The following is a 19,297-nucleotide window of genomic DNA, read 5'->3' as shown; positions in this document are numbered from 1 at the left end:
GATGTGAAGTGGAATCCAACGGAAGCTATCTAGATCAAGGTGAACTTTGATGGTGCCGCAAGGGGCGACCCAAGGTTGGTAGAGGCAAGTTGTGTGGTAGACGACTAGGTAGATTGCAGCAATGTATGCTTGTTGTTTTTGTGGTAATGAATGGGTATGTGTTTCTGCCAGCAAATTTTGTCATTTTTGTCTGCAATGTGTTTTGGTGTCCCTTTTTGAATGAGATTCTGTATATGTCGATAATTGGGGTAGATGGCTAGGTAGGATTACAGCAATGTATGCTTGTCCCGAATGTCTGGGCATCTAGGTTGTTTTGGTAGCAAGACCTTGTGAATGCAAATGTTGGATGATATGACCCACCAGAAGGGGTCTAATATAATATTTTTTTCTGATATTAATATACAGGTGTGGCCCCATAGTGCCATATTAATAGATCAATTTTTTTTTTTTTTAAAATCAGTAAAACTAAACTAAAATAGCATTAAATGTTAAATCTTTTAATCAAAATTCAATTTAATTACAGTAATATTCAATATTCAAAAAATGTTTATTATTAAAAATATAAAAAAGAATCAGATTATATTTTATAATAAGAGAACAAATTAAAAAAAATTAATACAATAAGAACCTAACTTTAAAAAAAAAAAGAAGTAAAAAGCAGCTTGAAGCTGCCAATGAAGAACAATCGCCAACTATTGAGTGCAAAGTTTGCAGACTTTTGGTCACCCGTTACCCAATAGAATCAATCGCCTGCAAGCTGTGGCATCTCAAATATTCGCCAAACCCTGATATAATCACTAGAATCACAACTTTGTAAGACTGCAAAACATCCGCAAGTTTTGTATTTCAGCTTGCCTTGGACATTGTTTTAGACAAAAGAAGTTAAAAGCCCTAATATTAACAAATTCTAAAATCATATTTCAGTAGAAACGGCATAACCTATTTATTGTACAAATATTAAGGAAGATTTTAAGGATATTTATGAGTTTTGTTGAAGTTCACCGAATTTCATATTTCAAGTATGAAATTCACCAAACCATGTGACCTAACCTGCAACTACATGTAACAGGGCATTTTAGCATTTGACAGTTGATAACATTGATAGATATCTGGTGCTTTCACCAAATATAAGCTCCATGCAATGACAAGATTTAGTCTAAGAAAATTTGCCTTTGATTCTTGATAACCTCAAGAAAAAGAATTTCAAACAACTACAATCTCCATGCATTCAAGCTCGGTCCATAGAGATCAGAAAATTAAATATAGAAAATTCACATTATATTAGGATATCTTGAACAGAGCTCCGGACTTTTGCAAGTTCATCTTGCTTTGAATTGATAGCCTTTGTATTTTGCCGAATAATGTTCATAAGCTTTAATTTTGATCGCCTGTAGTCATAAAAGCCTCCTGTCATGCCACCTTTTTTGCTCACTTGATCACCTGTAAAGTACGGTTAAAAAAACTATATAATTAAATATGCATTGTACGAAACATGAGCAAAGTCACAGTTTTCACTTAACCAGAGGCTCACCTTCCAAAGTGATACAATCCAATGAATCAGTTCGAGCAACCTTTGTAGCCACCTCCAGATCGCGACAAATGACAGTTCTCCCAAAAATCTGTCAAAAAGCTAAATACTCAGGTATAAAATAATACATATATTTTGTAAAATATTTTACAGGCAATTTTCTTGTTAAAATTCTCTTGATGTTTGTGCTCTAGCTGACATGCTGGTACATAGTACCCATAAAAAATCCTATTCTTTTAAAATTTAAATTGTAATTTATGTATTTGTAGAAACAAAAAAAGAATTTTTCATAAACCCCACCTCTGCCCTTGAATAAGAAAAGCTATAAGTAAATTTCCAGATGAGAAAAATGTGGACAGACATAATATATCAAGATAAACTTTCGTCAAAAAAAAGCCAGAAGTTCAATACGAATAGTCCTTGAAAGGTATTGACAATCAGTACTACGTGTCATCTGACCTGGGAAAAGGCAGGCGCAAATCGTGAAGAGAACTTTAGCTTTTTCAAAAGAGGAACAATATCTGGATTATGTGGATAAGCAACTTGCGGAGCTCTCACACGATTCAAAGGCATAAAAGTCACTCTTCCACCTTTCTCAGCAGTAAGGTATCTAATAATTCTGGTTGAGATCTCATCTGACTCAACTACAACATGAAACAAGCTGCAATAATGTGCACAACAAGTACTTAATGTTATATTACATTTGACCTAAAATTTATCACTACATAACAGAGTTTTAAATGTAATCTAATGTTCATTTTTAAGTAGAGATAGTACTCAGCTCATCTAAAATGCTGTAATGAATACAGACTAAAAATCATACATAAATAACACCACAAATTTGTGATCACAAAAATGGCAAAGATTAAACTGAAACCTTACAAGTTAAACCATGGCATAAAGGGATTCCTAAAGATCAATCTAACCCCTAGTAGTGTGATGGTACTCAAACATGGTAACTGAAGTAGTTCTCTTTTAGATAGTGCTGGCCATCAACAAGATTATACCAAACGCTCTGGTCTTAAAAAGGAGATAATGAAAGTTCTCTTACCTATTTCCTGCAGTCACTTCAACAGCAGTGAAAAATTTCTCATCACAATCAAGCAATTCACAGATTGGACCAAAGACACCAGGGATGCTGTGATCCCTGCAAATTCTTCTTATTGAATTAAGGCCCCGTCTTATATCCTGAACAATAACATCAAATGGAATATAATTAATCTTAGCAATGATCTCAATCTTCTTCAGAAAAGTAGTACAAGGGAAAATGGAGCGATAAAATCATAAAAATTTGCACAAGTAGAGAAAATGTTGATAAAAACATACTAGGTAATACATATGACATAGACTGCATGAGATTTGGCCTGCTCACAGTGATGACTGCATTATGTTACTGCATATATGTCATTATTTATTCTCCCAGTTTCTTCGTATGTACTGACTTTAACTTCAATATAATTCTGATATATTTCAAATATGGAATCAAAGCTATGTCTCATATTTATTAGAAGTGCAGACTTTGTAAAGCAGTAACAATGTTCCATGGAAGATCGAATTCAACTTCCAGCAGGCAGGCTCAAGAACGATAAAATTCAGTTTATCTCTTGCTCATCTACCATAAGATTGAATAAAAATATCTATCTACGCACGTAGAGTTGCAGAAAAATGTAGGAGTGGTGAATATATCCACACCAGAGAGAATGCATGATATTGGAGAACAGAAAACTTCTGACTGTAGCACAGTTACAACAAGAAGAAAAGTTTTAAATGCAAGTTTAACAATCAGTCTGTTACTGGTAGACTGAAATATGCAGAGAAATTAGTTGCCTGCTAAGACAAAAAGTAAACTGCCAGAATCCTGTACAACACTGGAAAATATGTGGGTATGGCACTGTTTAATTATGGCTGAATCATACTAATGAAAATAACTAGAAGAAAAATATGTGGCAGGCATGTGCCATACCTGGAGTGCTCAACTTGTCCGATATTGGAGCTCTAATACGGAAGGAGACGGTTATGCTGATATGGAGATGGTTATACTGGTACAACTAAATTCTGGTCCAAATGACCAGCATTTATTTTACATTTAGAGCCTTTGGACACTATAAGGAACAGAGTTCATTCACAAACAAGAGTCATGAAACTAGCTTCCCTTAAAAATAGCACGTTGAAATAACAGCTAGTAAGTGCAAAAGGAAAATAGCTTATGAAGGAAAAAGTATTCACTTCATTTCCTTTATTTCTTGTATACATTCAGAAAATTAATAGAGGTACCCCAGATTTGCTAGTTAAATAACTGGAAGGGCGCCTGCTTTTGTTAATCATTACTAAATTAAGCCAGGTCCACCATGTTTCCTCTACAACCTGTATTTTCAATCTCTTTCCAGCTTTGAATACAATTGTAGAGTTGATAGTGTGGGTGTTACTGACACGAGCATCATGTTAATTATTCTTCACTTACAATTTCATGACAATTTATCTCAACCCTCAACTTATCCATGTAATCCATCATTGACTTGCTTACCCTACCAGCCATTAAAATTAAATCTCATATATTGTCATCAAACATATCTTGTACTGAAGATGTTAAGAATCTAGATTTTATCTTCTGCTCACGTTCTTTAATAATTCAACTGGTTACTCACATATGGTTCCCTTCTTTACATTATTGAGTGGATCACCATATCAGACAATATACATTTTCATAGTTTTCCAGTATTTCCCCAAGTTTTAGGGAGATTTGGTGCATTATTTTGTTCTTGCTTTTAGTTAATCATTTTATTGCATCATATGCACCTAGGATAGGATAAGCTTGTTTAGGTACATGTCTACATTAGTTTGTTGTACTTGCATCATATGACTTGTGCTCTCCTAATTTGGTGGAGAAGGTGTGCATGCATATGACTAAATTTCATATTATCTCACACCGATTGTATAGTCACATCTTTACGGTGTATCCTATATATACCCACTTGTGGTTCATTGTTTATTGTTAAACATATCTCTCATTTCTCTTTTGCATATTCCCTCCTTTAATAGAATAGAATTACTCTATCATTGGGGTATTCTGATTTCTTTGTGCTTGCCTTTAGCTTTCTTGATCTTGGGTAGCTCTCTCCATAGCCAAATCTCACATGGAATCAAAGCAGCAGATTGTCTAAAGGCTAGTCAATCAAAAGATCTAAAATTGGAGATCCAATTTTTTATCAAAATATGAGTATGCTCTTCTCTTGCATTGAATGATGACCTAGGGAATCATAAAAGCTTGAGCAAGAGATCAGATTCTGTGGGTTCTTTCTATGACTTTGTTTTTGCAAGTTGTTTTGGGAGATGCTTGGAACGAATACAAACTCGCTGTTTAGGTCTCAGTGTCCAAAAAAGTGGATTTTGCCTTTTGGATTCAAATCAGACATAGGGCACCAAATTTACAAAGACTTTTGCGAGTGGGAGTTGTTTAAGAGATTCTACATGTAGCTAGTATTAATTTTGGAGCACTTTGTGATATAAATTAGTTTGGGAAATCAAAAGACAATAGTTAGTGCGAGACTGGCAGTATTGTAAATTATTCAACAAAAAATAAGCAAATTCTAACCTATTATTCAAAAAAGAGAATTAATACAAGTTGGCAACTCCATGGAAGAGCTGCATGTCTACAACCCTGCCACATTAATTTGAAAATCAGCAATATATACATTTTGCAACCACATGAACCAAAAACTTGGTAAGACATCCAAATTATGGTTTCACTTTCCCTTGGAAACCAAAGAGTCACTACTCCTAAATGCTCATTGAAAAATGAAATGGACAGCCAAACAAGGACAAAAATAGATACCAAATTAAATCAAAAGTACACAAAAAAAAAATTTGGTGCCCCAACATGGTGGGGTCCTGTTGATGTGTTTTTTATGCACAAAACATTTCAGAATAAAGTACCAAGGTAATTTACCCTCTCTTGAACAAAATCACCTCAGATGCTAAGAATGAGATCAACTAAAATGATTCCAAGGTTTCTACATGTCAGGGCTTGACGAGTGGGTAAGTTCAGTGGTTGATGTGAATTGTTGTTTTTCACTTTGGGGACTTACGCAAATGTTTGGATTATCATGAATGATGCGGAATAGGTGTGCTGACAACTTAAAATTTATCAATATGGCTCTGGATTTACTTCTTACTAAAAAAAGGGGGAAAAAGAATAGGGTTCAGGAAATCTATTCTAAAACTAGGAATGTAGGAAATGATGAATGGATTTAGTGGAATCAAACCAGGCAAGGTCTCACAGTCAAGTATTGACACAAGCTTAGTGCAATCATCTAAGGTATACTTAAAGATTTTCAGACTATTACCATCAAACGTAGACACCATCCAAGTTGATGCTTGTCAACGGACGAGTAATAGTTGAAGTTATGCTTACTCAAATTCCAGTTGACCGCACAAGGCACACTTACCAGCGGCAAGAGGTTAGTGGTATGGATTAAGGATTCCACACAAATAAATTCAACAAATCTTCCACTCAATCTAACATACATGAAAATAAATTCTAATCTAACTTGGAGGAATTGAGAACCATGAATTCAAATACAACACTTGAAGAGCAAAATCACCAACAATTGAACAATGATTAGGATTCAAATAGGTGCAGCATATACCAACAATTCTACAAAAACTCTCTTACAAATGAGAGACAAAGGGGCATATATAGACTCTCTTACAAAATGGATGGCCCAGATTGATCTAAGATCAACGGCCAAGATCATGCCAACAAAACCCTAGAATTGCCCTAATTAGGGTTACATAAAAAATGGGCCACCAACATATGGCCCAATGAAAAGATACCTAGTCATCACATAGGAAATCTTCTAGAAGATTCCTCCCTACATCTCTCTCTCTCCTAGCATACTCCAAGAATCTAGCCAATATTGAATCTAACTCCTCCATGGAAATGCTAGGCAAGGTATCCTATTGTAAATCAATCACATCCAGTGAATCCGAGCAAGCATTCAAAGTGTTCTCCCATTCTGGCATGAACTTCTGCGAACTATGAACATGAATCAACAAAAAGACCAAGTCATCTATCTGACTCTTCTTCAAAGAGTCTAACTGGCAAAAATACATAAATTTCATCTTGTCTCTTAATTCGACTATGTAATCCACTAGCATCACTAACATCAACACCCAATAATTCCTCAATCGAGGCAAGGATCTTCATCTGAATGTCCTGAATTAATCCTTCCATCTCCATGCAACTCGATTGGGCATTCTCATAAGTTGATTTCTTCCCGGCTAGGGAACAATACCAGCCATGGAAATCATATCTGTCTCCACTGTGCACAATTTTCTCGCTGACCAAGGTGTAATTAGGAACCTTCTTTAATGCTTGGAGGCATGGAATAGTCTTGTCTTGAATAGGCCGGAATTCTTCCCAAACTCCCTCAAAATGCTGGATTTTGAATATAAGCCATGTTGTCCTATCATATGTATGAACAAACTGAGTAAGCAAATCATCTGCCTGCTTTCTTGTGCTTTCAATTCACTTTTCCACCTCTGAGTGTGTACCTCTCGCTACCTCACAGTGTGAATGTATTCCATGGTCAACTGCAATAGGGGAAATAAGGGTGGGATCTCCACGCCTTGTCCCTACAATATACTCTCTGAGTCTAATATTTTCTTCTCTGTACCTTTCATTCTCCGCAACCGCTCTGTCTAACCTTGCATTGATTGCCTGGAGGTTGTCACCAATCTCCTGGAATTCCTGTTTACAGGATGTACGACCAAGGGCAACTGAAGTGACCTGGAAATCCATGGGAGTAGCAGTGTCCGCTGTCACGCCGGCTCTAGGAACAACAATCTGCGCAATCCGCATTCCTGTCTCATCTCTAGATATGTGCAATAAAATCTCCGCTCTCTTGGGCTCCTTCTCCTTAGCACTCCTAGCTACGTAGTCATCAATATCATGAATAGGCTGTACCTCTATCATCTGTTTACTTTTCTCCATACTCTTCTTAGCCATTCAGGAATAGCGGCCATCTCCATACCATCATCAAGACATACTTCTTGATCAAGTCCTTTCAATGCCGAGATAACATCCTCATTGTCATTAGGATCATCCTTGGTCCAATCATATACCTCATTTCCCAAACTAACTTCCAAAAGGACAGTAGGGGATTCTGGCTGATCATTATTCTCATCAAGAGGTGCAGATGTCGCCGTGGCATGGAATTCCTGAATATTCTTTGGTAGTATCACTGTGTTGGAACACTATTGAGTCTCCTTATTTTGTTTTGTTACTTCAATCACTTCGATTGATGAGATGTTGGGAGGGGGTGAAGGAATGATAAGCGAAGTGATAGTCTTCTGTTTCTTCTTCACCTCCTCAATCTTCTTCCCTCTGGCCTTAACTTCTCCTGGCATGTTCTTCCTTCTCTTGGGAGCTTGACTCTCTTCGTCTGCATGAATCCTGACATCACTGACAGTCCTCTGATCATCCTTGGAAATAGACTCTTCCGACTTCATTCTTTCATAAGTGAAGGGAACACCCATGTCAACTAACTTATTCATTTGTATATCCACCCATAGGCGGGAGAAATTCAAGACCTCTCTCATCAATATATTCAGGTCAATCTCTCCTGACTCTGACCAATTAGGCAATAGGATTGCCTTCTTCATTTCACTCTCATATTGTGGATGTGTATGATCTCTATCATCTAATACCTGATCAAGAATGAGGAAAAGTCCACACTTCCTCATGAAATCCACTAACATTCTGGACCACATTCTTCTTTTCACTGCTTGTTCGTCCATCAGGTTAGCCCAATAATCTTCTATGTCAATCTTATGAGCGAACTTCTCTCCTCTGATCCTTCCGACCTTCTTGTTTGGATCGAATCTTTCTCTCTTCTTATAGGTAGCAAATCGATAGAATGCAAATTCCTCACCTGCAGTGCTGGCGGCTATGGCGGATTGGCAAACCTCTAACGTCTTCCCAATCGAAATAGGGAGCATCATTCCTGTCTTGTGCTTCTCTCTCTGGATAACATCGAACTCTAGAAGTTGTCTCACCACTTCCAACAATATCATTCTGTCGGTAGGATACCTAGGAAGTCTGTAGGGTTCAGATTGAAACCCATGAATCCCAAGGTATGTGAAAGTGGGAAACTGTATATACCACGATCCATATTTTTCTATTAACTCTGTTGCCTCCTTGGACAATCTCCTGTGGATTCCGCCTTGCAGCATCCGCGTGATGTACATAGTGAATGCATCATTCACTCTTTTGTAGTTTTCAATTCTATACATGCTCAGTTGGGGGTAGCATTCATAACTCTTGTATTGTCCTTGCCCATTCCCAACTTCACCTTTGCATATTAATCCTCTGTATGAAACAAATCGTGCAAGCAGGTACACCAGGTAGGAAGTCATGGCGAATGACTTGGACCGCTCTACATTCCTCAGTTGAAATCAAGGTTGTCACTTATGATCGACCAATTCACTAGTGTTCCTCTCAAACAATCCTGAATGAAGTAGAACATCCATCCATCAAATATTGCTCCCTGCGACATTCCCATCACTCTGTTGAGTAGAAATATCAAATCACTATATTCCTCCTTAAAATCTATGCACATAAGTGTCTTGGGAGCCTTGGAATGATGAGACCTAGGCTCAATCATCCACTCTTTGTTAATTAAACTATTGCATACACCCATCTTCTTCGTGTATCTGTCTGCGTAATCCTCCTTGGTCACATTCTTCATGTCTGTTCCGCGTGGAATTTCGAACACCTCAACAATGGCATCCTCAGCAAGGTAGGCGATGACTACGCCCTTGGGACTCTTAATCATTCTTGTGAGCGGATCGTAACATCGTGCACACTCCAGGATCAACTCACTGCACTGTATGGACTGTGGGAATCCAGTGGCATGGAAAATGCCACTCTTCATGATATTTGCTTTTGCTGGGGAAGGAACTTGATCTCTGGATCCGAACATTCGACGCCGCATCTGGTTGAAGTCCAGGAAATGCATGTTTGTATTTGTGATCTCCTTCCATTTGAATGAAATCTTTAACTCTGGATAAAATCCACTCTCCAGCGTCTTCAACAGCTCTTTCCTTTCCTTGTATCCTGACTTTGACATCACACCTGTACGAAGCTCGAAGTTAGACTTAGGAAAATTAATAATACTTGTAATAAAATTCCTGACTTTCTAAAGATTCAGTTAATTTAGAGCATGGAGTCAAGAAAATAATCCATACACTTGGTAAATTTTAGCAATTACGTTCAAAGTGTGACAACACTAAGGCATGGAAGCCTTCCATAAAATTCATTGAATACCTCCTTATGCTTAGAAAATATGCAAGCAAAAATGCAAAGGAGTATACCGGATAAGTGATGACTAAGGAAAGGTGTGAAAGGTTGTGTTTTCACACAATGAATGTCTGAAGACACCTTCCGCAGTCAACAATGGAGGTCAAAATTTCTGAAGACAACATGAAAATTCAAACTTATAAAACAAATTGTAATCTTCAGAAATGTGCATAATCTTGATAAAAATCAGTTCTAATGATCAAAACAATCATTTTCTCAAATGTAAGTATGGCTAGTAAAAAAATTATTTCTGAGGACAAGTCTGAAAATCGAATACTTCAGACTTACCAGCACCTTGCAAAGTGGTTTAAATCCCTGAAAATGATGAAAAATTGCTAAGGAAACAGCCCCAAGCAAATTCGCCAAAATTGGTTAGGTGGCTGGAAATGAAAATTTCTGAGGACAGCCACCTAATAATGGAGTTTCAGACCTGCAACAACGATAAAATGGTCTAAAAAATGCACAAAAAACTCCATAAAACACCTCCAAATGCTAAATGCTTAAGTTGGAATTGGCTGGGCAAAAAAAACTTAAGTCTGAAAATTAATGGCAGCCATTAATGGAGGTCAAAATCTGAAGCAAACCTCAGATCTGAAGCGAATCAGTGGGCTAGAAATGATGGCAGCCAACAAGCATGCACGAAAATCATCAAAATATGGCACCAAAACACCTCCCAAGCAAAATCGAAATTTTCCCAAGTTTAGCGTTGAACTTAAAAATCTGAAAATTAATGCCAATGGTAGCCTTGATCTGCAACAGCAAGGATGCCAGCAATCTGGAAAAAATCGCCCAAGTTGGGGTTCGATACCCCAAACACAAAAAATTGCCTCCTTAGCAAAAATTCAAAATTTTTAGAATTCTGAAAAATGTTGTTAATGGTAGCAATCTGCAGCAATGAAGGTTTGAACAGCAAGCAAAAATGGTGGAGGAAAAATCGCCCGAGTCTCCAAACATGAATTTGCCAACTTTGACCAAAAAATGCCAAACTTGAAAAAAATCGCCAAACTTAGCAAAATCGAAATTCTGAAACTAGTCTTTAATGGCAGCCAAGGAGGAGAGATCAGCAAGCTGGAAAAAATGGAGGAAAATAAATCCTCAATCCCACACTTAACAAAAATGCCTTGATAAAAATTCGCCCAACTTGGAAAAAAATCGCTTTCATGGAGACACCTGGCAAAAATAATAATAAAATAATGCTGAAGTTCCTCTCATATACTTGCTTTCATCTTTCACTTTCACCACACAAGCAATGTGGGATAAAACACTTGTATAAATACTTGCTTGGTGAAACCCTAACTTGCTTCTAGAAGGTTCAAACATTTAATGATTACTGCAAGTTAATAAATTTTGCTTTTAAATTCTAAATAATCACTAATAATTATTTAAAAGCAATTAAATGGGGCTTATTTATTTAATATTACAATTTAAATCCAAAATAAAGCCTCCAGGGGAAATCGCTATCAGTTGGGATTGAAAAATCCCTTTAAAAATCACTTAAGTGTCAAAATTTACCCCATAAGGGAAATTCGACTCATGCTTGGACAAAAATCCATGCTCAATTTCATCAAAATGCACACAAAAAACCTCCCAGGGGAAATTCGATACTAGTCTGAACAAAAATCCACACTCAAAACTCACTTAACTTGGAAAAATACCTCTCTGGTGGAATTTCGACCTCAGTCTGGATGAAAATCCAGACTCAAAACTCTTCAAAAATATTCCCAGTGGAAAATCGATCCCTGTCTGGATGAAAATCCGAACAAAAATCCTTACAAATGCTCTCAAGGGAAATTCGATCCCTGTCTGGATAAAAATCCAGACAGAAATCCTCACTTAGTTGTCACAAAAATCCTGGTGGAAAATCGATGGCAGTCTGGATAAATCTTGACACTTAGCTAAATTTTAACACTTCCAAGGGAAATTCGACCCAGGTATGGATAAACAGTGGGGGAAAATAATAGCCAGTATGGATTCTAGGGGAAACCCATGTGTAGTGTGGATTTTGAGTGGGTGAATGGGTTGGGTTGTCTGGAATGTGAGGGGAAAAACACCTCTAGCATGGAATTTGACCCTGGGTGAATGGGTTGGGTTGTCTGGAATGTGAGGGGAAAAACACCTCTAGCATGGAATTTGACCCTTTAACCCCTGGAATATGGATTTCCCTTAGGATTTTATCATTTTAACCACTCAAAATCACTTAGAAACATTAAATTAGACTAGACTTAGGCAAATTTTCCAAAATATGAGCGAAACGCTAGGAAAATATTGGAATAAAGTGCGAAACCAACTTAAATATTACCTTAGGAGCGAGAAAACAGCTCCAAAAGGTTTGTGAATACCTTGGTAGTTTAAAATCGCTTGATGCGCGTGTTTAAAAACACATTAACGTTCAAAAAAAGTTTAAAGTTAGCAAAACTTAGGATCATTAAAATATCAACTTTTGCAACTTGATCCTATAACTTCAAAAACCCTAGACGACACTAGGCATGATCAAAACTCTGAGACTCGGGCACGGGAAACGCAAAATTGTCCACTAAGCAGCCAAAATCCTAACCCAACAACGCAGGAAGCCGACAAAGAGGGGTCCCCGTTAGCAATGGGGTGATGTGTGAAAAGGTCACAACAGGTCCTAACTTCTAGCCCTTTGGGTGAAAATCAAACTTCCTTTAGTTTGTAATCTCCAAAAGGCCTAAATTGAAAAATGAAAATATAAGATACAGTGATATCTCATTGAACATCGCAAGGCTACATCAATACGGACCAATGGTTTATAACCTTAAGTTAACTATGCCCTCTAAAGTTATGCAATGCACAGTTGTATCCATGTTGTACAAAGGACAAACTCTCATTCAATATGCAAGGATGCTTTAAATGATACATCTGTAGAATGAGAATGATCATGCGATTCACCACCTCAATTTTCCAATATATCTATGGGTGGAATGGAGTAGACTATGTCAACATGGTACCCACCATTGTCCACAGTGATAACCAGAAGTTGCTAAGGAACCTACCATACCTATTGGAGAGCAAGGGTATTTTCGATATGCCTTTCACGGTTTTGAGATTTGCTTCACCATCATTCAGGAAGATATAAGTAATTGACAGAATGACCAAACCCAAAGCGTACCAGCTCTGAACCCAGACCCGGTTCAAACTGGACCGGGACCCAAGGGAATCAGGGGGAAGGACCCAATAACATAGTAAAAATGCAATCATGGATTTGGTTTCAGACTTTCAATTTGCTATCATATAAAAAAAATAAAAATGAGCAGCAACAGCATTGTCAATCATGAGGGTAGTGAAAGTGAAGAAATTGGAAATGAAGTCAACAGAATATCAATAGACCCTTGTTTAAATTATAAAAAATCCAAACTCCGCTTCTCTATTTCACTATACCATTTTGCATACCCTTCACCCTCTCTTCAAAAATTTGCAAAAGGCCCTTTCAAACCCAAGAAACCATTGCTTCAATTTGCTACCCATTTTGTAAATTGACAAGTGTAAAAATGGAGGAGGCAACAGGCATTGGCTATGTCATGTTTGCAAAATTGATTAGCATGGAAGCTATACTAGGGCTAGAAGGGTTAGAACCCATCAATGGGGTGGGAGTAGACATGGGGTTGGAGTTTGTAAAAGTATAACATTGGAACAGCAGGTTGAAATGGTAAAGTTGGTTGGAGAGGAGAAAATCATTGGTTCTAGTCACAATAAGACAGCCATCTATTGATCTGCATGACTATTCCAATGCATCAGTTGGAGAGTTGTGATAGAGGAAGAGGAAGGCCACATCCGTTGTAGATGAGAAAAATACAGTGCTAGGGGTAATGAATGTGCAAAAACATGAGTAAGCCTGTAATATGCACCCTATTTTATTTTATTTTTGTCTTTTTGTGAAAGCTGATATGGGTTTTAATGATAAATGTGAAGCATATAATCAAATAGAAATATTAGCATTAATATCCAGATGAACAAATTACTGAAAAAAGAAAAAGCAATTTCTAGAAATACCCACAAGCTGTAATTAATTTTCAGCACTATTACAGAGTTTGGACAGCAATATATCATGGAATGCAACAATACCCAAATGGCCAAATTGACTCAAACTGACAATACAAACATACCCGTTTGTTGTTGTTACAAAAAAGCCTAAGAATAGTCTAAAAACAGCAAAATGAAGCTACCAGATGACATCAAATCTCTAGGACCCCTAGCTGCTCCAACACCAAATTAAGACTGAAAGACACCCTCAAATCTGCAAATGATGCTTCAAAACCCTAGGCATATAGCTTGAAAGTGCTCATGTCCCCCTCCAAAAGCTATACAACCCATTATGAGAAGTGTACAACCAACAATAAGATATGAAAATATGGTTTAGAACCTTCAAATCCTATAGAAATCCTTCCAACAAATCTGCCCAGCAATGTCTTCTTTGAAACTTGGCAAAACCAACCGAAATTTTATGTAAATGAAGCTCCTAAGTAGTTACTAATTGAAACCACCTGCAAATCAACCAGGAAAGATCTTTCACTTCAATAGTTGATGTCCTCTATGAGGGTTTTCATCTTCACAAAGCTCTTGGACGAACGATGTTCAAACCAGAAACAATCGGGTTTCCAATCTCACGCATAACTTGCAAAATGAGCTCAAAACACTTTTAATACCTCCTCCCAAAATCCCATGCCCATCTTGGGGAATTAAAAATGTACTTTATTTTAAAACTTCTTATGTCTCCCACTTTGGATACCCCTTTAAATTATAACATTAATTTATCTTTAAAATTACTTCTAATGTCCCATTTGACGTCCACTTATAAAGTTGCCCTTGTAATATTTTAAATAACATTAAGTTAAATATTTAATTTAATTTTATAACATTAGTGTTATATAAAATAATATATCTGATAATAAATCATCACCCAATAAAATTAAATGCAATAACCAACTAAGCAAAGGTGTAGCGAATGCCAGGTGACAAGGTAGGTGCAAAAACAATGACTAACTAAAAATAGCAATAACTAACAGAGTGTCTAAAAACACTCTAGAAAGGGTCATTAATCATCTTTTGGCAGCCACATCTAGTAATGCCAAAGAGCTAAACAATCGAGTCTCGAAGACCTAAGGAGTTCCCTGATCAACCCACATTAGCCTATGAGAGCATCCACCAATAGCTTAGAAAGGGGACATTACAAATCCAATGATTCAATGGCCAAAATTTTTTATGCCTATGCTATTCCATTTCATTTGGTGAAGTCGCCTTATTTCAAAGCTATGTTGGTAGATACATTGGCAGTTGGACCCTCTAATGTTCCCCCTAGAGAACATAGATTGTGTACTTCCCTCTTTGACAAACAATATTCAAAAGTGAATATGTTCACGGAGGAAATGAGTGGACTGATATTTGACATTGGCCACTCATTAATATTATTGTTACATGCCCTGCTGGTTCATACTCTCTTCAGCTATTGGTTTCTTTGGGAAATGTAAGGATGCTGGTTTCCAATTTGCCATTTTGAAGGAGTCTAGAGGAGGTTTAGTCTCCTAATGTTGTGCAGGCTGTCATAGATTCAGCTCGTGTTTGTAAGTTAGATGGTTTGATGGTTGAGAGCACTAACAAACGTATTTTTAAGACTCCATGTTGTGCACGTGCTTTGAAAGACATTGGCAAAAATAGATTGGGTGAAGGTAGCAATAGCAGAGGATAGAGACATATAAATGTTTGTATGTAACTATCACATTTCACTTGCACTGTTCCAATCTTATTCAAAGAAAAAATTCGTCAAACCAATTAAGACTATATATGCTAGCTCTTTTATTTTGCTGGAGAGGATGTTGGAGGTGCATGATACTCTACAATCCATGGTGGTTTGTGGAGAATGGAAAAAGCAGGCTCAATCAAAGACAAAAGAAGAGAAGGTGTTGAGAGAAAGTGCTTATTAACACTTGGTGGTCCAATATCAAGGAATAAAATTTGTTTGAGTTTGTAACTTGTTTTACTTTTTATTTTAAAATTTTAATTTTCATTATTAATAGTGTAGTCATAATTTTAAATTATAAAAGATATGAATAGTGCTTGCAATCTAAGTCACAAGGTTCAAATTCGACAAGGGAAAAATTCGAAAAACAATTCGGATAAAATTTGCCTTCTATAATTTTGTTTATTTTTAAATATATGTATACTTCTAATAAATTATCAGAATAGCGACCCTTGTTGGAGAAAATCCGAGGGCGACCCAGCAGTTGCAGACACCCATGACCCAATAGATACAAAGCATATACAAAGAATACCCACGACCAGCTCAGTTGTGTTTAGAGGCAGATAGCAGTGCTTTATAGAGGAAATTCGATTTTTTTTATAGTTTGAAATTCGATTAAATTTGAACCTCATCCATGAAAATCGCCGTATCCTGTGACTTAGCTTGCAATTATATTTGCTCTATCATATCTTCTATTGTGGGGGTAATTAAGTATGCGAATATAGACTCTCCTAGCCTTAAAGAGATATATGAGACTTTTGATAGCATGCTTGATCAAATGAAGCAAGCAATCCGTGACAAAGATCCTAGATTGCAATTCTATGAGGACCATGTTGGTTCCCAAACCAACAGATTGTCAAACCCTAAGAATATGCCAAGTTCTATGATCAAGTTCAACAATGGATCTGGCCAACAAACAAGAATCAATCCTGGATGATTGATTTATCCTACACTTCCAGTTCTGCTACACCAAGGCAGATGAAAATTCTATCTCACCATTCAACTTCCTTACAACATTCAACGATGGTGATTAAGCAGATTTAAACCTCACACATAATCACAGAGGTTCATTTGATTGAAACCTTCATTCAATATCCAATTTTATTTTCTGTTATTCGCTGGCATGAGGTGGAACAGAATACTTAAAACAAAATCTAACACCTACTCCTACAACTGAAAATAAAACATATTTGAATTTTATTGGTTTTGGAACAAAATCTCGATCAATGCCTTATTTTGGGTAACAAAGTCATATTTCATAAGATCTTTGCTCATTCAATGGCTTAAAAGTCTAACTGTTCAGGCACGATGTCTCTTTATGCCTAGCATAAATGTGCAAGTATGCCAATCACAAAACCCTACATTTTAATCCAATTCGGTCCCCCCAAACCGCTGTAATTTATTTAACAGAATTTAGTCCCTACTTGAGAGAGGCCATTAAACAAACCACACAAAAGCATTGAAGTGCAATGACAAATCAAACGTATCCTTGACACACTGATTCATATGATCAAGAAAACACAAATCTGGAGACAGTTAAATGATATTTCTTCATTAAATTCAATAAACAATTGACACCACTGTCAAAGCAAATCTTTGCTGCACATTCTCCTTTAAAAGTTTAGAAAAATTTACAATAATAGTTCTGTCCCAGATCCTTCTAACCTTTTCCTACACGGTCCTGATTTCCTTCTTATAGAAAATGAAGGAGCGCTTCAGACCGTTTACAAGAGCAGTTACAAGAAACTATTCACATACCCCTTTGAAAATACTAGTGTTTATCTTTAATAATACTAATCTCCTTGAAAGGTATAAAATAATTATGCATTTAATCAATTAAGCCTTTAATCTTCAATTTGCACTCCTGTCACTCCGTTTTATATGAAACAATTATCTTCATAAATATATTTTCTTCCCTGATGAAAACACTCATTCTATCTTTTAGTAAAAATATTCCACTTTTGCCCTTTAATGCATATCTGAGACACCTCATTTATGCCGGATTTCACTTCTCTGTATAAAATGTTCACCCAGGTGAAAACAAATATTTTGCAATTACAATTCCTACCTTCACTGGTAAAAATAATCCCCCCTCATTAATCCACATGTGCATGTAATTGCAAACTCACCCAGCTATTATTTCTATGAAATATTTCACTCTTTGATTAAAACCAATTACTTAGGCATAACAAATATTTTCATTTGTTTTCCTTTAACAAATAACTTTTTTAAAATTCCTTTGTTAATTCCCTTCTCTGAATCTTTCAATGTCTGCTATGTGATCATTTTCACATAGACCCCGGAATAATTATCCTTGGTGAAAAAATCCATATTGTTCTATTTTTTGCCAAACCATACTTCCATTCATTGATATTGTATTTCAAATTTACTATGTAGAAGTATGCACTCTCTTGGATCGTTGCGTAGTTGTGAAACGCATTGTCTTCAACATTGAACAAAATTTCTATCCTCAATGCTTTGGTGGATGCCCATAACCTATTCCTAAGCTTCAATTCTGGCAAATGCAAAGAGGATGCTGGCAAATATTGTAGAACTCAACTCTACACCTATCGTATGCATTTGCTTGAAGTTTCTAAAACCTGTGACTCCACATATGCATCGGACATCTGTTTGGAAGCTTCACAAACATTTCTAACAAATGCATTTTAGGCATATTTTCAATCATGGGATTCCATTATAGTGACATTCCTATGAGGGATTTTATCAACAGTTCACATCCGTCGTCTACCCTTCCACAGTTCGCCTTCACGTCTGCACGAGCACTTACCACTACAGTATTTGATAAAGTCCTACAATGCTTCGGTGGATGTCCATACACTATCACAAAGCTTCCATATTGGCATGGGCAAGGAAGATGGCGGCAAAGGTTGTGGAATTCAGTTTTGCACCATGTTAACTGCATTTGCCTGACAGTTTTTAAGCATTTTTAACTAAAATAGTTTGTATGTATCCTAAAATTATTTTATTTCATTACTTGAGAAGATATCTCTTTGAGGCATTCTAGCAACCTATTCATGTGCTTTGATTGTGCATCCACATTTCTTTGAGAAATTCTACCAAACAATCCAAATGCTCTGTGTATCAATTCACTTCGTTTATTTAGTGCAAGATTATTTCCCTGAGGCAAATTAACAATCAGTTTTGCATTCCTCATGTATGTGCATGAAAGTTTCTAAAGTCTTTTCACCAAATCGATTTTTTGTATATCTTGTATTCACAGCATTCATGAGATCACATCTCTATGAGATAAGTTGCCAAAACAGTTCATGCACTATGCCTATTCTTCCACATTCTGCATTCATATCTTCCATTGCGTTTCCAACCATAATATTTGACAAAAATCTCCCTATCGACATGTTTTGATAGGTGTTCATGACCTGTTCCAAGGCTTCAATTTTGTCATGCGTAGAGGAGAATGTTGGCAGTGGCTATGGAACTTGGCTTTAAGCCTGTCAATTGCATTTGATCGAAAGTTTCTAAAGATTCCTCACCGAGATCGTTTTGTGCATATCTACACAATCATTGCATTCCACGAGGTGGCATCGCTTTGAAAGCGTGTATGTCCACCAAGGCATTCGCAACCACAACTACCAGAATAAAATACGCTTTCATACATTGTTCCAGAGCTCCTAGT

The 19,297-nt window shown here is 36.7% G+C and overlaps 1 protein-coding gene across 1 annotated transcript in view; it reads right to left on the bottom strand.

Moving 5' to 3' along the window:
* The window catches only part of LOC131066381 (structural maintenance of chromosomes protein 3), a 152,014-nt gene that overhangs the window by 25,384 nt on the left and 107,333 nt on the right, over positions 1-19,297 (bottom strand). Inside the window, exons 15-18 of the mRNA XM_058001134.2 lie at positions 2,580-2,716; positions 1,988-2,189; positions 1,532-1,619; positions 1,291-1,440 (exon numbers count right to left, since the gene is read on the bottom strand). Coding sequence (XP_057857117.1) covers positions 1,291-1,440; positions 1,532-1,619; positions 1,988-2,189; positions 2,580-2,716 — 577 coding nt within the window. The remainder of the gene's footprint in view (positions 1-1,290; positions 1,441-1,531; positions 1,620-1,987; positions 2,190-2,579; positions 2,717-19,297) is intronic.

The sequence above is a fragment of the Cryptomeria japonica genome, chromosome 3, assembly GCF_030272615.1.
Source record: "Cryptomeria japonica chromosome 3, Sugi_1.0, whole genome shotgun sequence".
Taxonomy (NCBI): domain Eukaryota; kingdom Viridiplantae; phylum Streptophyta; class Pinopsida; order Cupressales; family Cupressaceae; genus Cryptomeria; species Cryptomeria japonica.
The sequence above is the reverse complement of the archived record's forward strand: the minus strand, read 5'-3'. Positions and strand labels throughout refer to the sequence as shown.